This window comes from Rhineura floridana, chromosome 3 (genome assembly GCF_030035675.1).
Source record: "Rhineura floridana isolate rRhiFlo1 chromosome 3, rRhiFlo1.hap2, whole genome shotgun sequence".
NCBI lineage: Eukaryota > Metazoa > Chordata > Lepidosauria > Squamata > Rhineuridae > Rhineura > Rhineura floridana.
The window spans coordinates 230027910-230052013 of record NC_084482.1 but is presented as its reverse complement, the minus strand read 5'-3'; the positions used below and the strand labels follow the sequence as shown (position 1 = coordinate 230052013).

The 24104-nt window shown below is 44.6% G+C and overlaps 1 protein-coding gene and 1 pseudogene across 2 annotated transcripts in view; one reads left to right on the top strand and one right to left on the bottom strand.

Annotated features, from left to right (window-relative positions):
- The window catches only part of LOC133381895 (zinc finger protein 420-like), a 154425-nt pseudogene that overhangs the window by 5528 nt on the left and 124793 nt on the right, over positions 1-24104 (bottom strand).
- The window catches only part of LOC133381901 (zinc finger protein 420-like), a 71702-nt gene that overhangs the window by 40787 nt on the left and 6811 nt on the right, over positions 1-24104 (top strand). The window contains exon 2 of one of the 2 annotated variants that reach the window (XR_009761752.1): positions 4137-6069. Coding sequence is in view for 1 of the 2 variants with exons in the window: in XM_061621476.1 (XP_061477460.1) it covers positions 4137-5788 (1652 nt within the window). In the remaining variant the exon portion in view is untranslated. Of the gene's footprint in view, positions 1-4136; positions 7962-24104 lie in introns of those variants that run through there. The other variant, XM_061621476.1, reaches the window with a different exon arrangement.

Sequence of the window (24104 nt, the reverse complement as noted above, 5' to 3'; positions counted from 1 at the left end):
TGTGGCTGCCTTTATGGAATCAATCCATCTCTTGTTTGGCCTTCCTCTTTTTCTACTCCCTTCTGTTTTTCCCAACTTTCTCATCTTTTCTAGTGAGCATGTCTTCTGATTATGTGTCCAAAGTGTCATGGAAACTTGAATTCAAGATGGTTGTGTAGCAAAGAATTGTGGGGTTTCATTTGTTAATGTGGGATCTTAACAGGTTAACATTTGGTTTCTGTATTAGAGCTATGAGTTGGCAGTTTTCTTTCCCAGCTGCAGGCCCACCCTTGTTGTTGTTGTTATGTGCCTTCACGTCGAGTACAACTTATGGCAACCCTATGAACCCATGATCTCCAACAGGATCTGTCGTGAACCACCCTGTTCAGATCTTATAAGTTCAGGTCTGTGGCTTCCTTGATGGAATCAATCCATCTCTTGTTTGCCCTTCCTCTTTTTCTACTTCCTTCTGTTTTCCCCAGCATTATTGTCTTTTCTAGTGAATCAGCTGTTCTCATGATGTGTCCAAAGTATGATAACCCCAGTTTCATCATTTTAGCTTCTAATAGTAGTTCTGATTTAATTTGTTCTAACACCCAATTATTTGTCTTTTTCACTCCTCCAATACCACATTTCAAATGAGTTGATTTTTCTTTTCACTGTCCAACTTTCAAATCCATACATAGAGAACAGGAATACCATGGTCTGAAAGATCTTGACTTTGGTGATCAGTGATGCTGTGATGTTCCCTCCTTTCTTTGTGACCGCTAGTGATGTCTCACCTCTGTCAGGCGCACCTTATGATGTGTAGCCTACTTCTGGCCACCCTGGTCAGGATCGTCATGTTTCTTTTACCTCTCTCCGCTCTAGCACAGATCTCAAAAGATCCCCCTGCTAGGCCACACTACCCAACACTCTGTGTACCCAATATAGCCTCTAGACCAGTGTTTCTCAACCTTTTTTATTTTTTTGTTGCTGGACTACAGTTCCCATAATTCCTGACCATTGGCCATGCTGACTGGGGCTGATGGGAGTTGTAGTCCAGCAACAACAACAACAACAAAATGGTTGAGAAACACTGCTCTAGACTGTGCCTTAGTCTCTTCCTGGCTATTTTGATACCTTTTGTCTGTGTGTATCGGTAATTCCCAACCCCCCTGAAGCCTCTTGCCTATGAAGCTCACAGCTCTGGGTTGCTCTGTGGTACTGGATGTTAATACAATATCTCTTCCTTCGCTGCTGCCACCATTCGATACCATTTCTTCTTCAGCCTTGGTTACTCTGCCTCCCCCCCTGGTCTGTACACCCCTGCTAAGGAATCAGGCTTTAAGTAAACCAAGAAAATGTATATTGATAACACTAGGAATAACAAGATTACTTATAGATTTCATTGACAAGGATATGGTTTCATATATGTTTCTCTTATGTTCCTAATTCCTAATATTTGCTTCAGAACTCCTAATCCAATCTCTCAACAGCCACCTCTTACTCTCCACATCAACCTCCCTGTCTACAACCACCCTGTCCAACCCCCACCACCATGACTCAACTGTCATCCTCTCATTTATACCTTCAGCCATTCAAACACACAGCCAATCATCCTCCAGCATTCTACAGCCCATGTACTCCCCCTTCTCACTCACTCCACTTACCATATTTCCTATAATAAACCTGCACTTACCATATTTACATTACATTCACATACAGGAACATCACAAATGCATCTTTGCATTTGAAGATCTTTTCTTGTAGCTACCCTTGCCAGTCCAAGATTTCTTGACTATTGTCTCCAGTTTGGTTAATGACTGTGCCAAGGTATTGATAATCCTTGACAAGTTCAATGTCCTCATTGCCAACTTTGTTTTTCTTATGTGCCTTCAAGTCAATTATGACTTATGGTGACCCTATGAATCAGTGACCTCCAAGAGCATCTGTCATGAACCACCCTGTTCAGATCTTGTAAGTTCAGGTCTGTGGCTTCCTTTAAGGAATCAGTCCATCTCTTGTTTGGCCTTCCTCCTTTTCTACTCCCTTCTGTTTTTCCCAGCATTATTGTCTTCTCATGAGGTGTCCAAAGTTTCATGAAAACCTGAATTCAAGATGGTTGTATAGCAAAAAAATGTGGGGTTTCATTTGTTAATGTGGGATCTTAACAGGTTAACATTTCATTTCTGTATTAGAGCTATGAGTTGGCAGTTTTATTTCCCAGCTGTGGATACTCAGAGGCCCACCCTAAGACCACCTTTTCAGTAGAAGCTGGGCTCCATCAAGGTTGTAATGTCTCGGAAGTTGTGGGGAAGATGTTTCATTTGGCCGGTGATTGATGGGCCCTTTCTTCATGCAGAAATCTCCAGATTGGTTAATTGGATCCGGCCTGTTGCAGGGCAGCTTGCCATAAGTATGGGGCTCAAACCTTGGCTTTCGTTCCTCTCCTGGGTCCCATCCTGCCTACCTGATGTTTCCTGCTGAGGTTCCATTTTGCATCACCTCTCCTGACTGTTCCTCTCTCTGAGGAAAGGGGGGCTGTGCAACTGTCTACCTGTATTAGACTAGGTTAGATAGTTGTCTTGTTTTTCTCTTGTGGCTGAACTCCCTAGGTTTTACCTTGCCCTTTTTGGATGTTGATATTAAGGACCTATTTTGCTGCTGTAACTGTGCACCTCCTTTATTCTTTCATAAAGTTATTTCTACTGACCAGTGTGTGTTCATACAGCAGAGGTTTGGCTCTGAACCGGTACCTTGCCAATGACCACGACTACAATTTTAGCTTCTAGTGATAGTTCTGGTTTAATTTGTTCTAACACCCAATTATTTGTCTTTTTCATGGTACATGGTACCCACAAACCTCTACTCCAACACAACATTTCAAATGAGTTGATTTTCTTTTCACTGTCCAACTTTCACATCCATACATAGAGATGGGGAATACCATGGTCTGAAAGATCTGGACTTTGGTGTTCGGTGATCCATCTTTGCATTTGAGGATCTTTTCTCAGAGCTACCCTCCCCAGTCCAAGACTTATTCTGATTTCTTGACTATTGTCTCTGTGACTATCCCAACTTTGGGCTCCACCTGTCAGGTTCCCACCTGCTTGTGGCTACCGCCTTTCACTAGGCACCACCTCAGGACACCACCAGTCAGGATTGTCCTTTTTATTTTTTCTCACTCCGCTCTAGCACAGATCTCACAAGATCCCACTGCTAGGCAGCACCACCAGCCACTCCCTGTAAACAAGACTGCTAGAGACCTTACTTCAGTCTCTCTATAGCTTCTTACTTTGGGTGCCCTTGCTGTCCACAACCACCCTGTATCTCTGTCTAGAAAGCATACAATCCTGGGTTGCTCTGGATACTTGACTATGTTACAATATCTCCCTTCACTGCTGCCACCATTAGATACAGTTTCCCTTCAGCCTTGGTAATTACCCTGCCTTCCCTTCTGGTCTGTATATTTCCCCAGCCAAGGATTAGGCTTTTGGTAATCCAATAAAAGTATTTCTTTGATAACACCAGGAAATAACAAGATTACTTTAGGAATGTTTAACAAGCGTATGGTATCACATAGTGTCACTCTTTATGTTTCTGGTCATATATATACTGTCTAAATATCAGCCAAATATAACCCAACCCTCCATCAGAACTCTGCCAACCAACCCATCCAAATAACTCCTCATCCAGCATTCTCCAGCCTTCCATCCCATGCTCTCCCCCCTCTCATTCAATTCACTTACCATATATGCCTTCATAAACCCGCACTTACCATATTTACAGGTTTTAACGTAAGGACAACACAGTCTCCACTTTGGTTAATGCCTGTGCCAAGTTCAGTGTCCTTGTTGACAACTTTAAAGTTACATAAATCTTCTGTTGTCATTACTTCAGTCTTCTTGACGTTCAGCTGTAGTCCTGCTTTTGTGCTTTCCTCTTTCACTTCCGTCAGCATTCTTTTCAAATCATTACTGGTTTCTGCTAGTAGTATGGTATCGTCTCCATATCTTAAGTTGTTGATATTTCTCCCTCCAGTTTTCACACCTCCTTCTTCTTGGTCCAATCCGCTTTCTGTATGATATGTTCTGCATATAGATTTAAACAAATGGGGAACAAATTCACAGGATTTATCCACATCATTTTATCTCCTTTCCTTTTCATTCCATCAGGATACATCTGGGGAGTCAAGGCTGAGGGAGAACCATCTGAAGTATCACTGGAAAAAGCTGAGGTGCAGGAGCAGAAACTGAGGAGTCAAGATGGAGCAAAGAGACAAGAGGAGCGACAGACGCACACAGGGGACAAATATAAATGCCTGGAATGTGGAAAGAGCTTCAGTCGGAGTAGCCACCTTACTAGGCATCAGAGATGTCACACAGGGGACAAACCTTATATATGCTTGGAGTGTGGAAAGAGCTTCAGTCTGAGTAGCCACCTTATTAGGCATCACAAAATTCATACAGGGGACAAACCTCATAAATGCATGGAATGTGGAAAGAGCTTCAGTCGGAGTGACAGCCTTACTTTGCATCAAAGAACTCATATCGGAGACAAACCTTATAAATGCTTGGAATGTGGAAAGAGCTTCAGTCAGAGTAGCACCCTTACTTTGCATCACAGAACTCACACAGGAGACAAACCTTATAAATGCTTGGAATGTGGAAAGAGCTTCAGTCAGAGTAGCCACCTTAGTTCACATCACAGAACTCACTCAGGGGACAAACTTTATACATGCTTGGAGTGTGGAAAGAGCTTCAGTCGGAGTGACAGCCTTACTTCGCATCAAAGAACTCACATGGGAGACAAACCTTATAAATGCTTGGAGTGTGGAAAGAGCTTCAGGTGGAGTAGCCGCCTTACTTCGCATCAAAGAACTCACACGGGAGACAAACCTTATGAATGCTTGGAGTGTGGAAAGAGCTTCAGTGACAGTAGTGCCTTTAGTAAACATAGAAGAACTCACACAGGGGACAAACCTTATGAATGCTTGGACTGTGGAAAGAGCTTCAGTGACAGTAGTGCCTTTAGTAAACATAGAAGAACTCACACAGGGGACAAACCTTATGAATGCTTGGAGTGTGGAAAGAGCTTCAGTTGGAGTAGCAGCCTTACTTCACATCAAAGAACTCACATGGGATACAAACCTTATAAATGCTTGGAGTGTGGAAAGAGCTTCAGTCAGAGTAGCCACCTTATTTTGCATCAAAGAACTCACACAGGGGACAAACCTTATGAATGCTTGGAGTGTGGAAAGACGTTCAGTGACAGTAGTGCCTTTAGTAAACATAGAAGAACTCACACAGGGGACAAACCTTATGAATGCTTGGAGTGTGGAAAGAGCTTCAGTGACAGTAGTGCCTTTAGTAAACATAGAAGAACTCACACAGGGGACAAACCTTATGAATGCTTGGTGTGTGGAAAGAGCTTCAGTCAGAGTAGGGCCCTTACTTCGCATCAAAGAACTCACACGGGAGACAAACCTTATAAATGCTTGGAATGTGGAAAGAGCTTCAGTCACAGTAGCACCCTTACTTCGCATCAAAGATCTCACACAGGGGAAAAACCTTATAAATGCTTGGATTGTGGAAAGAGCTTCAGTCGGAGTGACTACCTTACTTCGCATCAAAGAACTCACACGGGAGACAAACCTTATAAATGCTTTGAGTGTGGAAAGGGCTTCAGTCAGGTTGGAAACCTTACTTTGCATCAAAGAACTCACACAGGGGACAAACCTTATAAATGTCTGGAGTGTGGAAAGACCTTCAGGTGGAGTAGCAACCTTAGTTCGCATCAAAGAACTCACACAGAGGACAAATCTTAAAAATGTTTGGAGTGTGGAAAGACCTTCAGTCTGGGTGACCAACTTACTTCGCATCAAAGAACTCACACAGGAGACAAACCTTATAAATGCTTGGAGTGTGAAAAGAGCTTCAGTCATGGTGGAAACCTTACTTCGCATCAAAGAACTCACACAAGAGACAAACCTTATAAATGCCTGGAGTGTGGAAAGACCTTCAGTCGGTGTGACCAACTTACTTCGCATCACAGATCTCACACAGAGGACAAACCTTATAAATGTTTGGTGTGTGGAAAGACCTTCAGGTGGAGTAGCTCCTTTACACAACATCAAAGAACTCACAAGGGACAAATGTTATCGATGCTTGGAGTGTGGAAAGAGATTCAGTCAGAGTAGCTACCTTACTTCTCATCAAAGAAGTGTTACGATTGCTTGGCTAACCCCATTTTGGTTCAAGTGGAACCCAGGAGGTGCAAGGCCAGGAACTATAACTCCCACCCCCACCTCTCACACCCCTGCCCCGCTGGTATGGCTGGTTATGAGTTCCATAGGTGTTGTGCGAAGAACAACAAGGGCAGCGTTAAGAAACAGAATTAACCAAAAGCTACGGCATAAATGTTATCTTCTTCTTTGGCAGACTTCCCTCACTCACCGTACAATCCTCCATTGTTCATTCTAAGGAGCCTTAGTTTTTCAGGGTCAGTAAGAAACTCTCATGCAGGCACACACACATGCACAAAACCAGCAGATTCCCAGTCCCCTCCTTTGCAGGAGGGGGAGAGTGGAAAAAGTCTTTTAAAAACGATGCTTGAATCTAGAGAGAGAAGGAGAAGGGGGCCAGAGAGATCAGAGCTCCAACCTGTGTACTACGCTCTCAAGGAATGCATGGAGGGACTGCAGGGACAGAACCGGGGAGACTCTGGTGTCATGGATCCCAGCCGTCAAGGCGCAAGGACCATGTGTCAAACCCAATCCCCACCCTTAGGGAAATGGATCTGGAACCAAAAATACCAATTCACCCTTGCCTAGGCTGTGTAATCCAACACCAACCCTGCAAAGTAGAATGGTAGGCTGCCACCACCCCTGTTACTGGTTCCACTCAGAGCTAGGGGATCTCTGAGCCCAGACAATAGTTAAACCAAGGTCCAAAAAGACAAGAGCCAAACTTATACTCCTTGTCAGGAAACCTCTGGTAAAACCCACAAAATAGAATCGAGCTTTTAACTTCTTTTTCCCTCTTTGGTAGTTACGTGACTGAGATGGTCAAGGTGCTGAATTCAGAACCACCCTTTCTCTCAATGAACACACCAGGTTAAATAGAAGTAGCTTTATTAAAAATAGATAAGTGCACATCAAAATATAGCAGCAAGTAATCCTTTAAGACCTTATACCCAAAACAGGGACTTGGGTCACATAAAAGAGTTCAGGTACAAAACATGAAAATAACAACCTTTTCTAGCCTAATACTTACAACATGAGGTAGATGGTTGAAGTGGCTTCTCTCCTAAGAGAGGTTGGCATCAAGGACAAAGAAATGGAACCCTGCATAGATTACCTCCCATAGGCACCAGTCAGAAGGAACTTTCTCAGAACCTTCTTGAGGGAACAAAGGCTATGGGTTTTCAGCCCTATACTTAAAGGAAAGGAATCCTAACAGTCCAGGATTAATTGACCAATCAGGCATTGGCTGATGTAACCTGTTTCTAGATGTTTCTCACTTTTGCGCGCCTTCCAGGCCCCCTCCCAACTGTGTTCAAACTTCACAGGCCAAGAATGACCTTGAGGGCTAGGCACTTGCTAACCAGCACAGATAGCCAGTTGCGGCTTGTTGAAGCTTCTCCCTAACCGTCTTCAGCTGGAAAGCGAAACTTAATGTGTTATTTTGTCAGAGGCCTGTATTTTCTAATGGGGAAAACTCCCAGAGTCCCTTGCTTGAGTCAAGATATTACTTATGAGATTTTTAATAACTCATGAACATATACAGGTTCATGACATCTGGGTCTTGGTGCAAACCCTTGAAACCAAGTGATTCCTTCCTGGTTTTGGACCAGAGCTCTTCCACATAGCTTCAGCTGTATTCAGTCGCCCGCTCAGGGCCTAGGAGAGGTAATCATTCCTACTTTTAATAGGAATAGGGTCCTTTAATCTCTTTAGTTTAAAGTTATGAATGGGTTAGGATATTAATGATAAATGCTGCCACGCACCCAAGTAATTCTGTAACGCTGTTCTACTCTTTTTCTCAATAAAATCAAGCTTTCCTTTAGTCTGGTGTGTACCTGCCTTTCTTGGGATACATATATATACGCACCATTTAGGCACACTTCAGGGCAAAGCGCTTGTTCTTACCCCTAGCAAGAGATCCCCCTCCTCTCAAGGAGGTGAGTTTCATGGGACAGGTAGGTGGCAAGTTCACACACTCAGGTTCCCAAGAGCAAATATAACAGACTGGCGGAGACTGGTGGACAGCCAGGGTTGCAGGAAATAAAGTAACGTGTGAACAGTCCTGCAATCCAGGGAAACAGGTAGCCAACTTCTGAATGTGTCTGCAATGGGTGTGATTTCCTTTTCCTTTCTTATTATGGTTTGCTGTCTCTTGGTTTAAAATAAGTGGGGAAATGTCCTTTAAATGCTGTGGTAATTTAGAGGTTAAGGTATAGAAATTCCCTGGCACATGATTATCTCTCTCCTCTTCTGTCCCTGGCAACAAAGCTTTGGCAAATAGTGGCAACAATTGTGGCACTGTGTTTGGCCAAAGTTGATACTGGATAGAGACGGTTAACGCACGAGTGGCCAGAAGCTACTAAGGGGGTTCCCTAAACTGGGTCCCATCCATTTTGAAAGCCCTTGATAACACTTGTGTCTCCATCCCCTTCCGCACAATCCTGGGGAACGAAGCCTTGCAAGTGGCTTGAGCCGGTGGTGCTAGGCACTTTGGAAAAGTGGAAATGAGATTTGCACTGAGAAGGTTCAGGGCTCTGGCTGGCAGAGACTCCCAAGTGGTTCCTGTCCCTTGAGAAACCCCCTTCTTGTTTTTCCTTTTGAGAGTCAATCTGGGAGAAAAAGCTGGTGGGCAACAGCTTTCCTCATGAGTGACTTGATCTGGGAATGTGGCATTTGAAGTTGGCTCATCCCTGAACTTATTTTGAAACTAGGTTTTGTGGTTTTGTGTCTGCATTGTTGAACTCTTTGCATTTGGCTTTTGGTGTTGGAGATTTCTAAGCTATGGCAAAAGTGGCAGCCATGGAGGGAACAAAACGCTTTATGAATCCAGTAGAGCGCCTAACGAAAATAGAGAAATCATTGATGAATAAGGGAAGGTGCGTGTGGGGTAATAGTTGTTTTAAAAGAGAGAACCCCATGCAAATCATGAATGGGGCCTATGAGGAATATTGCCAAGAATACAAGCCTTCCAAATGAAAGGAAAATGCTGCAGCAGCTTGGGGATTTTATAATGCATGTCAGGATTTGTCAGATCTTTGAAAGGAGTCAAGGAGTAAGAGGAGGCCTTTGTTAAGGAAAGAGGTTTATGCCAAAGAGTGAAGTAGTTTGAAACTTTTGATAAGGAACGTCGCTGTCGCTGTGTTTTTGTTGCTGTCTTTGCCATTGCGGCTGCGGTGCCCTGTTTGCTGCTGTTGCCAGGAGCCGCTTTCTGCCTCGTGTGGCTTGGGTCGCCCTGCTGCTCGCCGGGGCTGTGGCTGGTTCATTGCTGGACTGCTGTTTCCTTTCTGCTGCCGTCGCGGCTGCGGCATTTTTTGCCGCGCTTTGTGCTTCTCCATCATGGGTGTGGCCGTGCCCTTCATTGCTGTTGCTGCGCTTCGTCCTTGTCGTGGCTTGTGCTCTGCTGGTACCGTGGCTGGTGTTTTTTGCCCCCTGCGTGCTTCCATCTCTGCCGCTGCGGTTTGCGCTCTGCCTTGGCGGCCCACGCCTCTTCATCATCGATATCCTCTGGACTCTTTGAGGGTGGCGTTTTTTTGTGTGAAGGAGAGAGGTTTAGAGCTGGCGTCTACGCGCACAGAGTGCGGGACTCTGTTTGCCGTGTTGGTTTGAATTGGATGAGTGGGTGCGTGTATGAGTGTATGTTGTGAGTGTGTATTTTTGTGTATATGAGTTTTTGCACTTATAGTTTATTATGTGCCTGGGGAAGAGGTCTTTCCACCAAGTGGGGAGACTTGTGGGGGCCCCAATTGCCGTAGTGACGGGCAGAGGGAGGTATGACATTATGAGAAGGACGTGCCAGGTAATGGGAACGCGGCCCAGACATGTAGTGGCTGTGCCTTGTTCTGGTCCTTCTCATACCCGCAGGGTTGTTGGTTGTCCCCTCAGCCAACTCTCAGATCTCCAGTTGCTGCTCTTAAATGCCAGATCGGTACATAATAAAACCTCCCTCGTTCATGATTTGATTGTGGACGAGGCAGCCGATCTGGCATGCATAACCGAGACCTGGGTGGGCGAACAGGGAGGAGTTAGTCTCTCCCAGCTCTGCCCACCGGGGTACCTGGTCCAGCATCATGGTAGGTCTGAGGGTCGGGGAGGGGGGGTTGCTGTGGTCTATAAGAGTTCCATCTCACTCACCAAGCACCATGTCCATGCAGCTACCGGTCTGGAGTGTTTGCACCTTGTGCTGGGCCAGAGGGACAGGCTGGGAATCCTTTTGGTGTACCACCGACCTTGCTGCCCAACGGCTTCCCTAACTGAGCTGATGGAAGTGGTCTCGGAGGTATTGTTGAGATCCCCCAGACTACTAGTACTGGGGGATGTCAACATCCATGCCGAGGCTACTTTGTCTGGGGCAGCTCAGGACTTCATGGCCGCCATGACAACCATGGGGCTGTCCCAATATGTTAGCGGTCCAACACATATGTCGGGGCATACTCTAGACCTTATCTTTGCTACTGGACATGGGGATAGTAATCTGGATGTGGGGAGTCTTACATCTCTCCCTTTGTCATGGACAGATCACTGCTTGCTGAAGTGTAGACTCTCAGTGGCCTTTCCCCTCTGCAAGGGTGGGGGACCTATTAAATTGGTCTGCCCCCAGAGACTGATGAATCCTGAAGGTTTTCAAAGGGCTCTGGGGGATTTTCCGGCTGAGAGGACTGGCGCTCCTGCTGAAGCCTTGGCTAATCTGTGGAATGCAGAGATGACCCGGGCTGTTGACACGATTGCTCCTGCGCGCCCTCTCCTTTGCAGAGCTCATACATCTCCTTGGTATACTCCAGAGTTGAGGGCGATGAAGCAAGACAGGAGGCGGCTTGAGCGGAGATGGAGACGAACTCCTGACGAATGCAACTATGCGCTGGTTTGTGCTTCTACTAAGCTGTATGTAGGAGCGGTGAGGGCGGTGAAAAGACAACATTTCGCTGCCACTATTAAGTCATCTCTCTCCCGCCCAGTGGAGCTCTTTAGAGTTGTCCGAGGGCTCCTCCATCCAGGCCTACAGGACACGGTAGATACATCGGTGGCCCGCTGTGATGAGTTTGCTGAGCACTTCCAGCATAAGATCTCATGCATTCGCCTGGACTTAGACTCCCATTTTATAGCAGCTGATCCTAGTGAGGTGTCTGGAGCACAGTCTTGTCATGTTTTATTGGATGAGTTTCAGTTGGTTCAGCTCAAGGACGTGGACAAGGTGCTTGGACTGGTACGTGTGACCACTTCGGTACTGGATCCTTGCCCCTCTTGACTAATAAAAGCTAGCAGGGATGGAACAGTTGGCTGGGCCAAGGAAGTGATAAATGCCTCTTTACGAGAGGGAGTGGTCCCTGGCTGTCTGAAAGAGGCAGCGGTGAGACCACTTCTGAAAAAACCTTCCTTGGACCCAGAAAATTTCAGCAGCTACAGACCAGTGAAGAATGTTCCATTCCTGGGCAAGATCTTGGAGCGAGTGGTCGCTGGCCAGCTCCAGGCGCTATTGGATGAAACCGATTATCTAGATCCATTTCAATCGGGTTTCAGGCCTGGTTTTGGCACTGAGACGGCCTTGGTCGCCCTGTTTGATGACCTATATCGGGAGAGAGACAGAGGGAGTGTAACTCCCCAGCCCCACCCATGAAGAAGCCCCTCTCTGCTGGGGGCTCTGGAATTCATATCATAAATGCATAATGATGTCATAAAATCATAAAGAATTAGTAATTGGGATGCCCACCCCAAACTCTGCCCCGGGGTAGGACAAATCATACACCCCAGGAAAGGGGAGGGTGCCCTCTATGAGATACCAGTGCATGCTGCCTCGCCCAAAGTGTCTGCTAGGCACAGAGTACGGATGAGGGCATCCATGCAAAAAAAAAAAAGAGGCAGAAAAAAATAAGTAACTGGCAGTACCCACCCCACACTCTGCTCTGGACCAGGACAAATCATATGCCCCAGGAAAACGGAGGGTGTGTTCTATGAGATGCCAGTCTTTCCCAGCTAAAATAATGAAAATAGGGGGAAATACGTAATTTGCGGTGACCACGCAAAATCTGCTGTGGGCTATGAAAAATCATTCACTTCAGAGAAGTGGATATTGTTCTCTGAGAGATGCCACTTCCTCCTGCCTTGAAAGGTTTTTCTTGTGGACCCCCAGTTCCTTCTTTTTTATACACACTGTTATGTTAGAGAGGACACCCTCCCCTTTCCTGGGGTGTATGATTTGTCCTGGCCCAGGGGAGGTTTTGGGTGGGCACTCCCAGTTACTTATTTTGCCCTTTCTGTTTTCGTCTATTTTGGTGTTGCAAAGATGCCCTCATCCGTGCCCTGTGGCCGGCAGAACCTCTGGGGTGGATGGGAAGCACTGGCATCTCCTAGAGGACACCCTCCCCTTTCCTGGGGTGCATGATTTGTCCTGGCCCAGACCAGATTTTCAAGTGGGCACCATCAGTTACTAATTTTTTTGGGTTTTATGATATCATGAATTAGGAACAAAATTCAGTGTCATGATGTTCCCGGGGGATGCTTCGATCCAGCTCCAACACAGCCAGCCCAGCTCAGGGGAGAGGCAGACAGGACGGGGCAGAGCTGTAGCCTCCGATCTGGAGGGTCTGCGGGGAGGGGGGCTTAAGGGGGTCCTCACCCTCTCCCACCCTCTCCTCTGCACCCCATTGCATACCTTTGTTTTGAGGGGCTTTTTAACACCTTCTCCAACAACAGACATTCCTAGGAGTCAGTAAGCATGAAAGAGGACAATGTTAGCTGCTTAGAAGAGTCTTCTCATTGGCAGAATTAACTCCTTTCAACTTGGCTCTGCAAGTGTATCATTGTTATACCTTCTGTGGTGGAATAATAACTTGGCTGCTTCTTTCATTTTTCTGTCATCTCTTTGGTGTGGCGCCCCTTCTGGTCGATGTGGGCACTTTCCTTCCTCAGAGTGGAGAGCTCTGTATATTCCAACTTCGCCAGTTTTGGGATCCATTGCTCTGTATCCCTTTTGTGTTGAAGAATATCCAATGAATATTACTTCCCTGGCAGTGTTGTCAAGTTTTGACCTCTTTTGTTTTGGGATGTGCACAAAGACCTTACACCTAAACACACAAAGGTGAAACACGCTTGGTGTCCTATCACGCCATAGTTCAAATGGTGTTTTGTTGGTTGCAGATACAAGAAGTCGGTTCTGCAGGTAGGTGGCAGTAACCACAGCTTCTCCCCAGTACATCTTTGGTAACTGTGCATCTTCCAACAAGGAATGAATCATTTGTCCAAGAGTCCTGTTCATTCTCTCCACAACCCCATTCTGCTTTGGGTTGTACACAACTGTAGTCTGGTGCTCTATGCCTTCCTCCTGGAGAAAGTCTTGCATAGCCCAAGGCACGTATTCCTTTGCATTGTCAGATCTTATGATCTGTGGCTTTCTGCCAAATTTGTTGGACCCAATCCTGACATAGTCTTTCAATTTTTGAAGTACTTGAGTTTTGTCCTTTATCATGTACATTGTAGTATACCTGGAGTAGTCATCTATAAAAGTTTGCATGTATAAATTTCCACCCTGGGAGGGCACTTTCATTGGCCCACAAAGATCAGTGTGAATTAATTCTAGAGACTTTTTGGTTTTCCTCTCACTTTCCTTAGGAAATTTTGGTTTCACACTCTTTGTCTTAATACAGCATTCACATGTCTGTGTCAATTTGCACTGTCCAATTTTAATGCCTCTTGCCAAATTCTCCTTTTCTAGAGCTCTGACTCTAGCTAAACTGGCATGTCCCATTCTTCTATGCCAGATATGCAAACATTCAGAATTGCAGGTTTCCTTGACCACATTTGCATGCATAGTTTCAAGATATTCTAAATGTAAAAGTCCATCTTTCAATTTTGCAGTGCAACATATTTCTCCATCTAGAACGTAGCAAAATTCTCCACTCATATAAAGTTCACCTCCTAATTTCATTATCTTAGTAGCACTTATTAAGTTGTCTTTAAAATCTGGAACATATAGGCAGTTTTTAAGTTCAAGTTGTCTTTGGCCATCTGGGGTTTTGCAAAGCAATTCTACTGCACCTATTCCTTCACAAAAGAATATTTGTCCAGATGCTGTCAATATTTTTTGCTTGTGACTTTTAAAACTTTTAAACAGGTTTTTATCAATTACAAGATGTGAGGTGGATCCTGAATCAATTAAAAATCTGTTTTTGAATCATTTCTCCTCTCATCAGTCACATGGTAACTTGAAGCCTGTTTTCAGCTTTTCAGTCTGCCTAGGGCAGCCTTTCCCAACCAGTGGGCCACCAGATGTTGTTGGACCACAATTCCCATCTTTCTTGACCATTGGCAATGCTGGCTGAGGCTGATGGGAGTTGTGGTCCAACAACACCTGGTGGCCCACTGGTTGGGAAAGCTGGCCTAGGGGCTTCTCTCACTTCAGCTTGCCTTTGTTTAAAGTCAGACCTCGCTGTTGTCTGCCACCTATTGCATTTTCATTGAAGATGATTTGGAGAGATGCATTTAAAACAGAACTTCTGTCTGTGTTTGTCTGTGTCCTTTTGTGGATTCGGGCGATGACTCATGTCACTACCCTTTATTTGTTTGTTTCTCCCCATAGTAAAGTTTGCTTGCTCCGACACAGTCCCCAGTTCCTGTCTTTCTTTAAGATCTTGGTCTTTTAAATTTGATATAATCTGACTCAGGTTTTGGTCAGAATTTTCTAGCACACAGGAAATTAACGTATGATGCTGATGAAGAGAACTCAAAACCAGTGCCTTTTTCATATCATCATCTAGATCTTTCCCACATCTCTCAAGTTTAGCCAGGAGTTCTGTAAAAATTTCTATGTGTTTATTCAGGCTGCCTCTCTCAGCAGTCTTCTTCAGAGAAAATAACTGCTTGTAAAGGTGCTTTACATGGTTCTTTGTTTTCCTATTATATATTCCTACTAGCTTCTCCCACATTTGTTTTACATTGTTAAATCCTACGCAAACATTTAGTGCCTCATCTTTTGCATGCTTTTGCATGCTTATGTCTCCAGGAAGCTATAGCAGTCTCATCCTCTGCCGAGGGTTCAGGACCAGTCATAATTCTGTTCAAATTTCCCCCTTCCAGCAGCGCTGTGAAGCGCATATTCCACAAGACATAATTATCCTTCTCAAGTCTCGGGATTCATATCTCAAGCATTGATATTTCAGCCATCCTTTTTTATCCTTTGTTCTGCTTTTCCTTTTAACTTAAAGTCTCCTTTGTAAACCACACACAGCACTTAGCCTTTTACAGCTTCTAGCCACAACTTGCAATTCAAGTTAGTTTGCTGGGCCCATAACTCTTGTTGCTGGTGCTAAATTAGTTAAGCAGCACAACAGAGAGTAACAACGGTCTGAAATGCGAGTGTGCCAACGTGTGCATGCGTTTACCTAAGAAAGCAGACTTTTACCCTGCATCAGGATCATTCTTGAGACTTAGTAAATTAAGAAAAGCTACTTTATTTATAGAAATACATAGTAGATTGAAAGGCATACCTAGTTCTAACTAACTAACTAAGTTGGAGGTGCAATACCCAGGCATGGGAATTGCCCTCATGGCTAGCAGAGAGAGAGAGCAGAGACAAATGGTGTCTCCTCTTTCTTGTACAGTCAGAGAAGAGAAAAGAAGAAAGGGCGGAAGGAGGAGGGGCAGGTAAGCTTCCCTTAAGACGTATCAGTCTAGCGATGGAAGGAAGTCAGTCAGAGCATCCCAGGTAAAGGTAGCCAAGCCTATCCATCTGGAGAATCCTAGCTCTATCTCCCTTCTGGAACATAAAAAAAAGAACAAAACAGGAGTTGCTCTTGCCCCACTTCCAACATGAACAGCCCTCTGACTGTGGGCTACCCCTGACCCACCTCAATCTAGCAGCAAATTCACAGCCTTGACATGATTTCTTCTGAATTGTACCAATAAAGATTTTTACAACTGCCCTCCAGTGGCATCACTAAGGGGTGCGGGGGTTTGGACCGCACCAGGTGACACCATCAGAGGGGGGTGACTCTCAGCTTTAATTTTAAAAAAATTAAGTTTCTAGGTGGTCTGGTTCTCGAGATATGCATTAAAATGTCAGCCGCCCCCCAGTGGCATTACTAGGGGATGCGGGGTGTGTGGACCACACTAGGTGACACCATCAGAGGAGGGTGATTCTCAGCTTTAATTTTAAAAAAAAATTAGTTTCTAGGTGGTCCAGTTCTCAAGATATACATAAAAACGTCAGCCCACCCATTAAATCTTTTTTAAACTACTGTATAGCACTTTGTAGCTTTAACCCCACCCATTCAGGATTGCAGCCAATCAGTGAAGTGTTTGTTTGACCCGTGGCAGTGTTTAGTAAACCTCATTGCATGGCCAGAAAATGGTCCCCCCCCGTTTATTTGAAAATCTCATAAATTGGGTAAGTATATATATTTCAGTTTTTTCCCCTCTTGTGTGTAGGAGTCAGATCCTGGGCAGTGTTTTGAAAACCTTCGCAATACCTGCTTTTGTGGGGGTAAAAGCATTGCCAGTCCCATATCTCCAGAGTAAATCCCATTGAATTCAATAGGATTTACTTTTGAGTAGACAAGGTTATGAATGTGCTGAAAATCAATGGGACTTTGGAGTGAATGTAAAAAAGAATTGTGTTTGTGTTCTCTTTCTGTCCCCCCCCTCCAAGTCCTATTTTAAAGCAAGTAGGCAGGGCTTACTTAGGTATTACAGTTTTTATTCTGTAGGAAACGAATACTGATTTTTTAAAAAACTAATACTGATTTTTCTGCAATGACCAACTGGTTTGACAATAAACTATTATATGGGCTGTATGTATTTATACATCTGCAGTGTGTGTGTGTAGTCTTTCCAACAACCCTGTGAGGTAGGGTTGGAAACCAAGGCAGCTCACAACAAGAAATAAAACCATTTAAAATCCAAGAACCATAAAGCAAGAATAAACAGTTGGAAAACAGCCTAAAGAGGCATGATTCTGAATTTTGAGTTGGGTGAATGAAGTTTATTTATTTATTATTTGATTTATATCCCGCCCTTCCTCCCAGTAGGAGCCCAGGGCGGCAAACAAAAGCACTAAAAGCACTTTAAAACGTCATAAAAACAGACTTTAAAATATATTAACAGATTTTAGAAAATATTTTTTAAAAGCTTTAAAAAAACATCTTTTTTTTTAAAAAACAAAGAAAAGGCTTAAAAACATATTAAAAAGCAATTCCAACCCAGACTCAGACTTGGATAAGGTCTCAACTGAAAAGAACAAGTTGAAAGAAGAAGTTCCTTATCACTTGAGGCTGTAGTTCTCTGCACACTTCCCAGTTTGAGTAAGCCCCATTGAATACATTGGGACTTGCTTCCGAGTAAACAAACATCGGATTGCAGTATTTATTTTATTTAATTAATTCATTTAATGAGGAACTCAGGGCGGCTTACATTAAAACAGCAATAATTAATAAACATGATATTCAGTTTAAGCAATTTAAAATGGAATTAAATAAACATAAGTTAAAACTAACTACATTGGTTAAAAGCCCGTCTAAATAGAACAGTCTTCACCTGTGCACGAAAATTCGATAATGAGGAAGCCAACCAGACCTCAATAGGGAGAGAGTTCCACAGTCTAGGGGCGGCCACCGAAAAAGCCCTGTTCTGTGTCTCTGCAAGATGAACTTGCAGGAAGGAAGGGGTAATCAGTAGAGTCTCGCTGGAGGATCTTAAAGTCCGAGCAGGTTCATAGAGGGAGAGGCGCTCTGACAGATAGCCTGGACCTAAGCCGTATAAGGCTTTATAGGTCAAAACCAGCACCTTGAATTGTGCCCGGAAACAAATGGGCAACCAGTGGAGCTGATACAACAGCGGAGTTGTATGCTCTGTATATCCCGCCCCAGTTAACATCCTGGCTGCAGCTCTTTGTACCAATTTCAGTTTCCGAGCAGTCTTCACTATAAATATATTTAAAGATTGTGTAATTCATAAACATATTTGATAGTCATGTTTATAGAAATATTTCTTCATACTGTGTCCCAATAAGTATTTGATTTCACACTATGGTTGTAGATGATTTTTCCCCTCTACATTTTAAGTGTGCCCTTCTTCCTGGGGGTGGTTGTGGTTCTCCGTTGTTTTCATCCTGAGGGGAGGATAGGCTGAGAGATGGTGAGAAGCACATTTAAGGTCTCTTCACCTCCCCCCCCTTTTTTATTTGTATTTATTTTATATTTCTCCAATATCTTCCCCTGGCTGTTTTTATGTATTTAAAATATTTTCAGATTAAATCAATAGGAAATCATAATTGTGAACCTCCCTAAAAGCAATTTACCTATCCTTATGTTTTGGCAAAGTGATGGTGTGAAGGCCTGCTGGTAGAACAAGAGACCATGTTTGAGGCATGTTATAAGGTGTTTGAGGACTTTGTCACACATTACTTTTTGAGACCTGCAGATTCTTGTTGGAAAGAACAGGTGCACGTATTGAATGGTGGCTTGGGTGCTGTTTTTTCAGTCTACGCTGCATGCGTAGGGAAGGTGATACATCATCTGGCAGCTAGCTTCATAACGTGAGAATGAAAAACATTTGGATCAGCATTCACTTGTTTACTTTTCTCACTATTGAGACCACTTCATATATTACTTTTTCATACACAGAAATTTAATCTTTGTATAGGAAAAAGTATGTTGTAAAATGTGAAGGACGGTGGCTGCCCAGTCAGTACAGCCACTGTACAAGATCTACTCAGCCACTGTAATTACCTTTTAGTTTTGAGTGCCCTTTTGTCTGGGTCTTGGTTCAGGGGTGTATCCAACTTTGATGTGCTTATGGAAGGGGTGTGCTAGTAGTGCCCCCCCCAAGTGTGGAGGCTTGGACAAACATTGTGTTATGGAAAACCAAAGTCTGTGTGAAAGTACATATTTGGAAATGCCATCAGTGTAATCCTAAACACACTTAATAAATAATATCGAACTTGCACGTCACAAAATATATTACGGTCATGTCCATAAGCACCAGGAGGGTAGTCACCCAGGGGGTTTTAGTCCCTCTGCTTTTTTGGGAGCAGGGTCCCTATGTCTCCAAGCATCCTAAAGTCAGCATGAAAAGGGAGTGTGTTAGTCACTGAAAAGAGACTTCTAATATGCTTCCTTGCCTTTTCTGCAGATTGGAGTCAATCAGAGCCAATCTCAGTTGCTACCGCCCTCCACTTTCATGCTGATTGGCTCCTAGAGATGTTTGTTGTTGTGAGAGAATGCATTAACAAAGAAAACTGGTAGAAAGTATGATTAAAGCTAGATTAACTAAGCACATAGAAGAACAAGCCTTGCTGAAGCAGAGCCAGCATGGCTTCTGCAAGGGAAAGTCCTGTCTCAGTAACCTATTAGAATTCTTTGAGAGTGTCAACAAGCATATAGATAGAGGTGATCCAGTGGACATAGTGTACTTAGACTTTCAAAAAGCATTTGACAAGGTACCTCACCAAAGGCTTCTGAGGAAGCTTAGCAGTCATGGAATAAGAGGAGAGGTCCTCTTGTGGATAAGGAATTGGTTAAGAAGCAGAAAGCAGAGAGTAGGAATAAACGGACAGTTCTCCCAATGGAGGGCTGTAGAAAGTGGAGTCCCTCAAGGATCGGTATTGGGACCTGTACTTTTCAACTTGTTCATTAATGACCTAGAATTGGGAGTGAGCAGTGAAGTTACTCAAAGTTACTCAAATAAAGTAATAAATTACAAGTAATTCGTTACTTCTAACTAGTTACTTCCAAGCTCTGGGGAAAGGACTAGGCAGTTCAGCATCAGGCTCTTGAGGTTGGTCCGGAAGCTGCAGCTAGTGCAAAACGCAGCAGCGAGACTGCTCAGTGGGGCAGGATATCCCCGACATGTCGCCCCTGCTGCTGCTGAAAGAATTGCACTGGCTGCGCATTTGCTACTAGGCCAAGTTCAAAGTCTAGTCTTGGTGTTCAAAGCCCTACACAGCTTGGGACCAGGATACCTGAAAGACCGTCTTACCCCTGATATACCCAGCCGATCAGTGCACTCTGCAGATGATGGCCTCCTGCAGATACCGTCTTATCAGGAGGTCCATTCTGCACAATATAGGAAGCGGACCTTTAGTGTGGGGGCACCTACCCTGTGGAATTGCCTCCCCTTGAATATTAGGCAGGCACCATCTCTGCTATCTTTTCGGTGCCTTTTGAAGATTTTCCTCTTTCAACAAGCCTTTGAAGTTGAGACCTATCCCAGTCTGCGTTTTTAATAATGTTTTTTTTAAAAAAAAATGTTTTTAACACTGTTTTGTTTTAATGTATTTTAAGGTCTTTTTATGATGTTTTAAAGTGTTTTTCGTGTTTCTGTTTGCTGCCCCGGGCTCCTCCTGGAAGGAAAGGCGGGGTATAAATAAATAAATAGATAACTATGGGGCTCCAACCGTGGCTTTCGTTCCTCTCCTGGGTCCCATCATGCCTATCTGATGCTGCCTGCTGAGGTTCCCTTTTGCATCAACTCTCCTGCCTGTTCCTCCTTCTGAGGAGAGGGGGCTGTGCAACTGTCTACCTGTGTGTAAGGAGAGACTAGGCTAGATAGCTTTCTTGCTTTCTGTTGGGACTGAACTCCCTATGTCTTACCTTGCCCCTTTTGGGTGTTGATATTAAGGGACTATTTTGCTGCTGTAACTGTGCGCCTCTTTCATAAAGTTATTTCTACTGACCAGTGTGTGTTCATTAAGGAGAGGTTTGGCTCTGAACCGGTACCTTGTCCACTGACCATGACCACTGTGTGAATTGGGCATTTTTCCTAAAGGCTTCAGAGCAAGGAGTGTCTGTTGGACTCTTCCCATTTGGGAGTCCCTGGCAGTTTTCTGGGCTCTGAGTTTCCCCTTGGCTCAGGATGGTTAACCAGTCGAAGAGGTGGTGGCAGTCTACTACCCTGCAGGGCTGTTGTGAGCAGGCACAGCCTTGGCAGAGCATGATATCTTGTCAGAGTCAATTGCCCTGGGTGGGGAATTGGTTCCTGGGATGAGGGTGGGGGTCCAGCCACTGGCACCCCTCCATCACACCCTCCTTTCGCATAATACAGAAATCAAACCAGAGCTTCTCACAAAAGGGGAGTCCTTCTCAGGGCGGTTTAGTGTCAAAGTTGCCAGGGATTTCATCTTTACTCAGCGCATAGTTAAACTATGGAATTTGCTCCCACAAGACGCAGTAATGGCCACCAGCTTGGACGGCTTTAAAAGAAGATTAGACAAATTCATGGAGGACAGGGCTATCAATGGCTACTAGCCATGATGGCTGTGCTCTGCCACCCTAGTCAGAGGCAGCATGCTTCTGAAAACCAGTTGCTGGAAGCCTCAGGAGGGGAGAGTGTTCTTGCACTCGGGTCCTGCTTGCGGGCTTCCCCCAGGCACCTGGTTGGCCACTGTGAGAACAGGATGCTGGGCTAGATGGGCCACTGGCCTGATCCAGCAGGCTCTTCTTATGTTCTTATGTTCTTATCTCATCTCCTGCACACAATGGGTCAGCATGTCACGGAACACATTGGAACGTTGCTAATAAATATTATATTTTGATGGAACTGATTTTCTTGTTATGGCCGCAGCTCCTTGATCCTGAAGCGTGTATCCCCCAGGATTCAAATCTTTCTCAGAGTTGGAAAGACTAACCTGATGTTTCACAGGTATGTTTTCCTAGAGGTCACGTGACAATCGCTTATGAGCCAAATGGTTTTTTCAGAGCACCCTTTTCTCTTCCAGAAGAGGAATCATTTGCCAAAAGGCTAGGATGACTTTAGAAAGAAGAGATAGAACTGGGAATGCAGAAAGGAAATCAACCGGGAAACCTGATGTCTTGCAAAGATGATGTCTTTTCTTAAATAGACTGAAATAAGTATTAATGCCAGTTATTGAACTGGAAACAAACATGTCAGTAAAATAAACAGGAAATCAAACTGTCCATTTGTAAAATCTAAACGGACGTTACATTATTAAACCAGAAATATGCATTTCAATAAAAACAGAAACTGTTCCAAAAACCTAAATGGGATATGTGTTACTGATAAAAAAAGTATGCAAGGCCAGCCCTAGAAAAAATGCACAGTCAGGTTTGCAGAGCCAGCCAGAGGGTTTATGGGGCCCAGAGCATGCATGATGTTAGGACTCTGCTGCTGCCCCTCCAAGGGCCCCATGTAAGAATTGCTGCATGCACGGGCTACACTTGACAATTCTCACCCGCAGCTCCTCCTGGCCCTTGGATCAGGCAGGATGAGCGGTGTGCTTCCTTTCCCCCCCTTACATTAGGGATGAGGGAGCCAGGATCAGGGTCTGCTTCTCCTCACACCTCCTCCAAACTCTAAGCCCCTTCTGGCAGAGCTTCTTCCTGCTTCCTGGGATTCAGCCTCAGAGGTCGTCTGCTGCTGGTCTCCTCCACTACCCACTTGCTTGGGATTCCTCCCTCAAGCCTGGCCTCCCACCACTCCTATGCCTTTTCCTGGGGTAACCGGGGTGCCAAACTGCCAAGAGGATGTTCTGGGCCCGGTCCACTGGATGTGGCTCACACCCTCTGCTGCACTCACAGATGATGGCACAAATGTACTTGCCCTTCACGTCATGAGCAAATGTGCACCCTCTTTTGCAGATGGAGGGGGGAGGAGTGCCCAAAGATCAATCTGAGGTCACACACAAGTAACAAGATGCCTGACAAATACAGTATCAAACAGGTGAAGCTTTCCCCATAATTTTAGTTCCAGACCAGAAAAGTCTTACTCTGTTTAATATCTGCCTGCCACTCAGCTGTGAAAGGCATGAGAGCCCTGCTCCCCTTCAGCACCAACCGGAACCCATGCAAAGAACTCCAATTGCATGAGCTATAAATGAGTTCTGTATTGTTGTGTATCTTAGCTGGGGGATTGTTTTATCCTCTTGAAATGGTAACCCCGGGACCTCCTGGTGAAGTGTGGATAGGAAACGCTCGTGAGAATTCTGCTTTCAGGCTACCATCTTCAAGCACACTTAGGAAGCAGCAGAATTCAACCCTCTCATATCTTTATTGAGCGTTTGTTCTGATTTCTTCACGGGCGGGTAATGCGACCACAAGGGAGCATTCCTACTGATTTGCTTGCAGGATGTTCGCAGGTCTTAGGAGTGCACTGTCGGTGCTCACCACAGTAACACGAGAGTCCCAGAAGGAAGGCATTAGGCAGGAGATCTGTCTCTGGCTGGAGTCTGTCACTTCATATTGCAGGAGGGAAGTAGCAGAGGGGGATGTTCCTCCGTACAAGTCAGCACAAAAAATCCTTGCACAGAGAAATCTAATAGGTAAAGGAAACAGGGTTCCCTCGAAGCCTTTTTTAAAAAATGTCTGGCATTTTTATTTGGAATATGGAGAAGGGTCACCGGCCAGAAAGGGGCTTCCCACCTCCACATTTTCACTTTAACCACATGAGTATGTATAAATGTAAATATATTTAGGCTGTGCGTATAATATTGTAATTTAAAGGTGTAATTTTAATTTTGCTAGTTCATGTCACTACTATTGCCATTACATTCAGTGATATATTGGAATTACGATTTACGAGTAACATTAGTACAAAAAACATTACTAAGGATTCTGTATGGTCTGGTCCGGGAGGAGGTCCATGGGGGTGACACCATGAGTTACCGCACCGGGTGACACCAACCCTAGTGACGCCACTGCGTTTTTCCTCAAACGGGTGCTAATTGGTGGGAGCTTTTTCTTGATGGTGGATGAGGCACAAAGGCTGCATATCACAGCCCACCTTTTAAGGATATTTCCTCCCACCTAAGTTTGTGGGGCGCTGGGCTCTCTTGGATCACTTCAGGCTGAACTTACGTAGTGTAGGTGTGTGGGTGTTATGTGCCTTCAAGTCAATTACAATTTATGGCGACCCTTCAAAAATCAAAATTGTTGGCTATTGTTGCATCTCTCTCACAGGA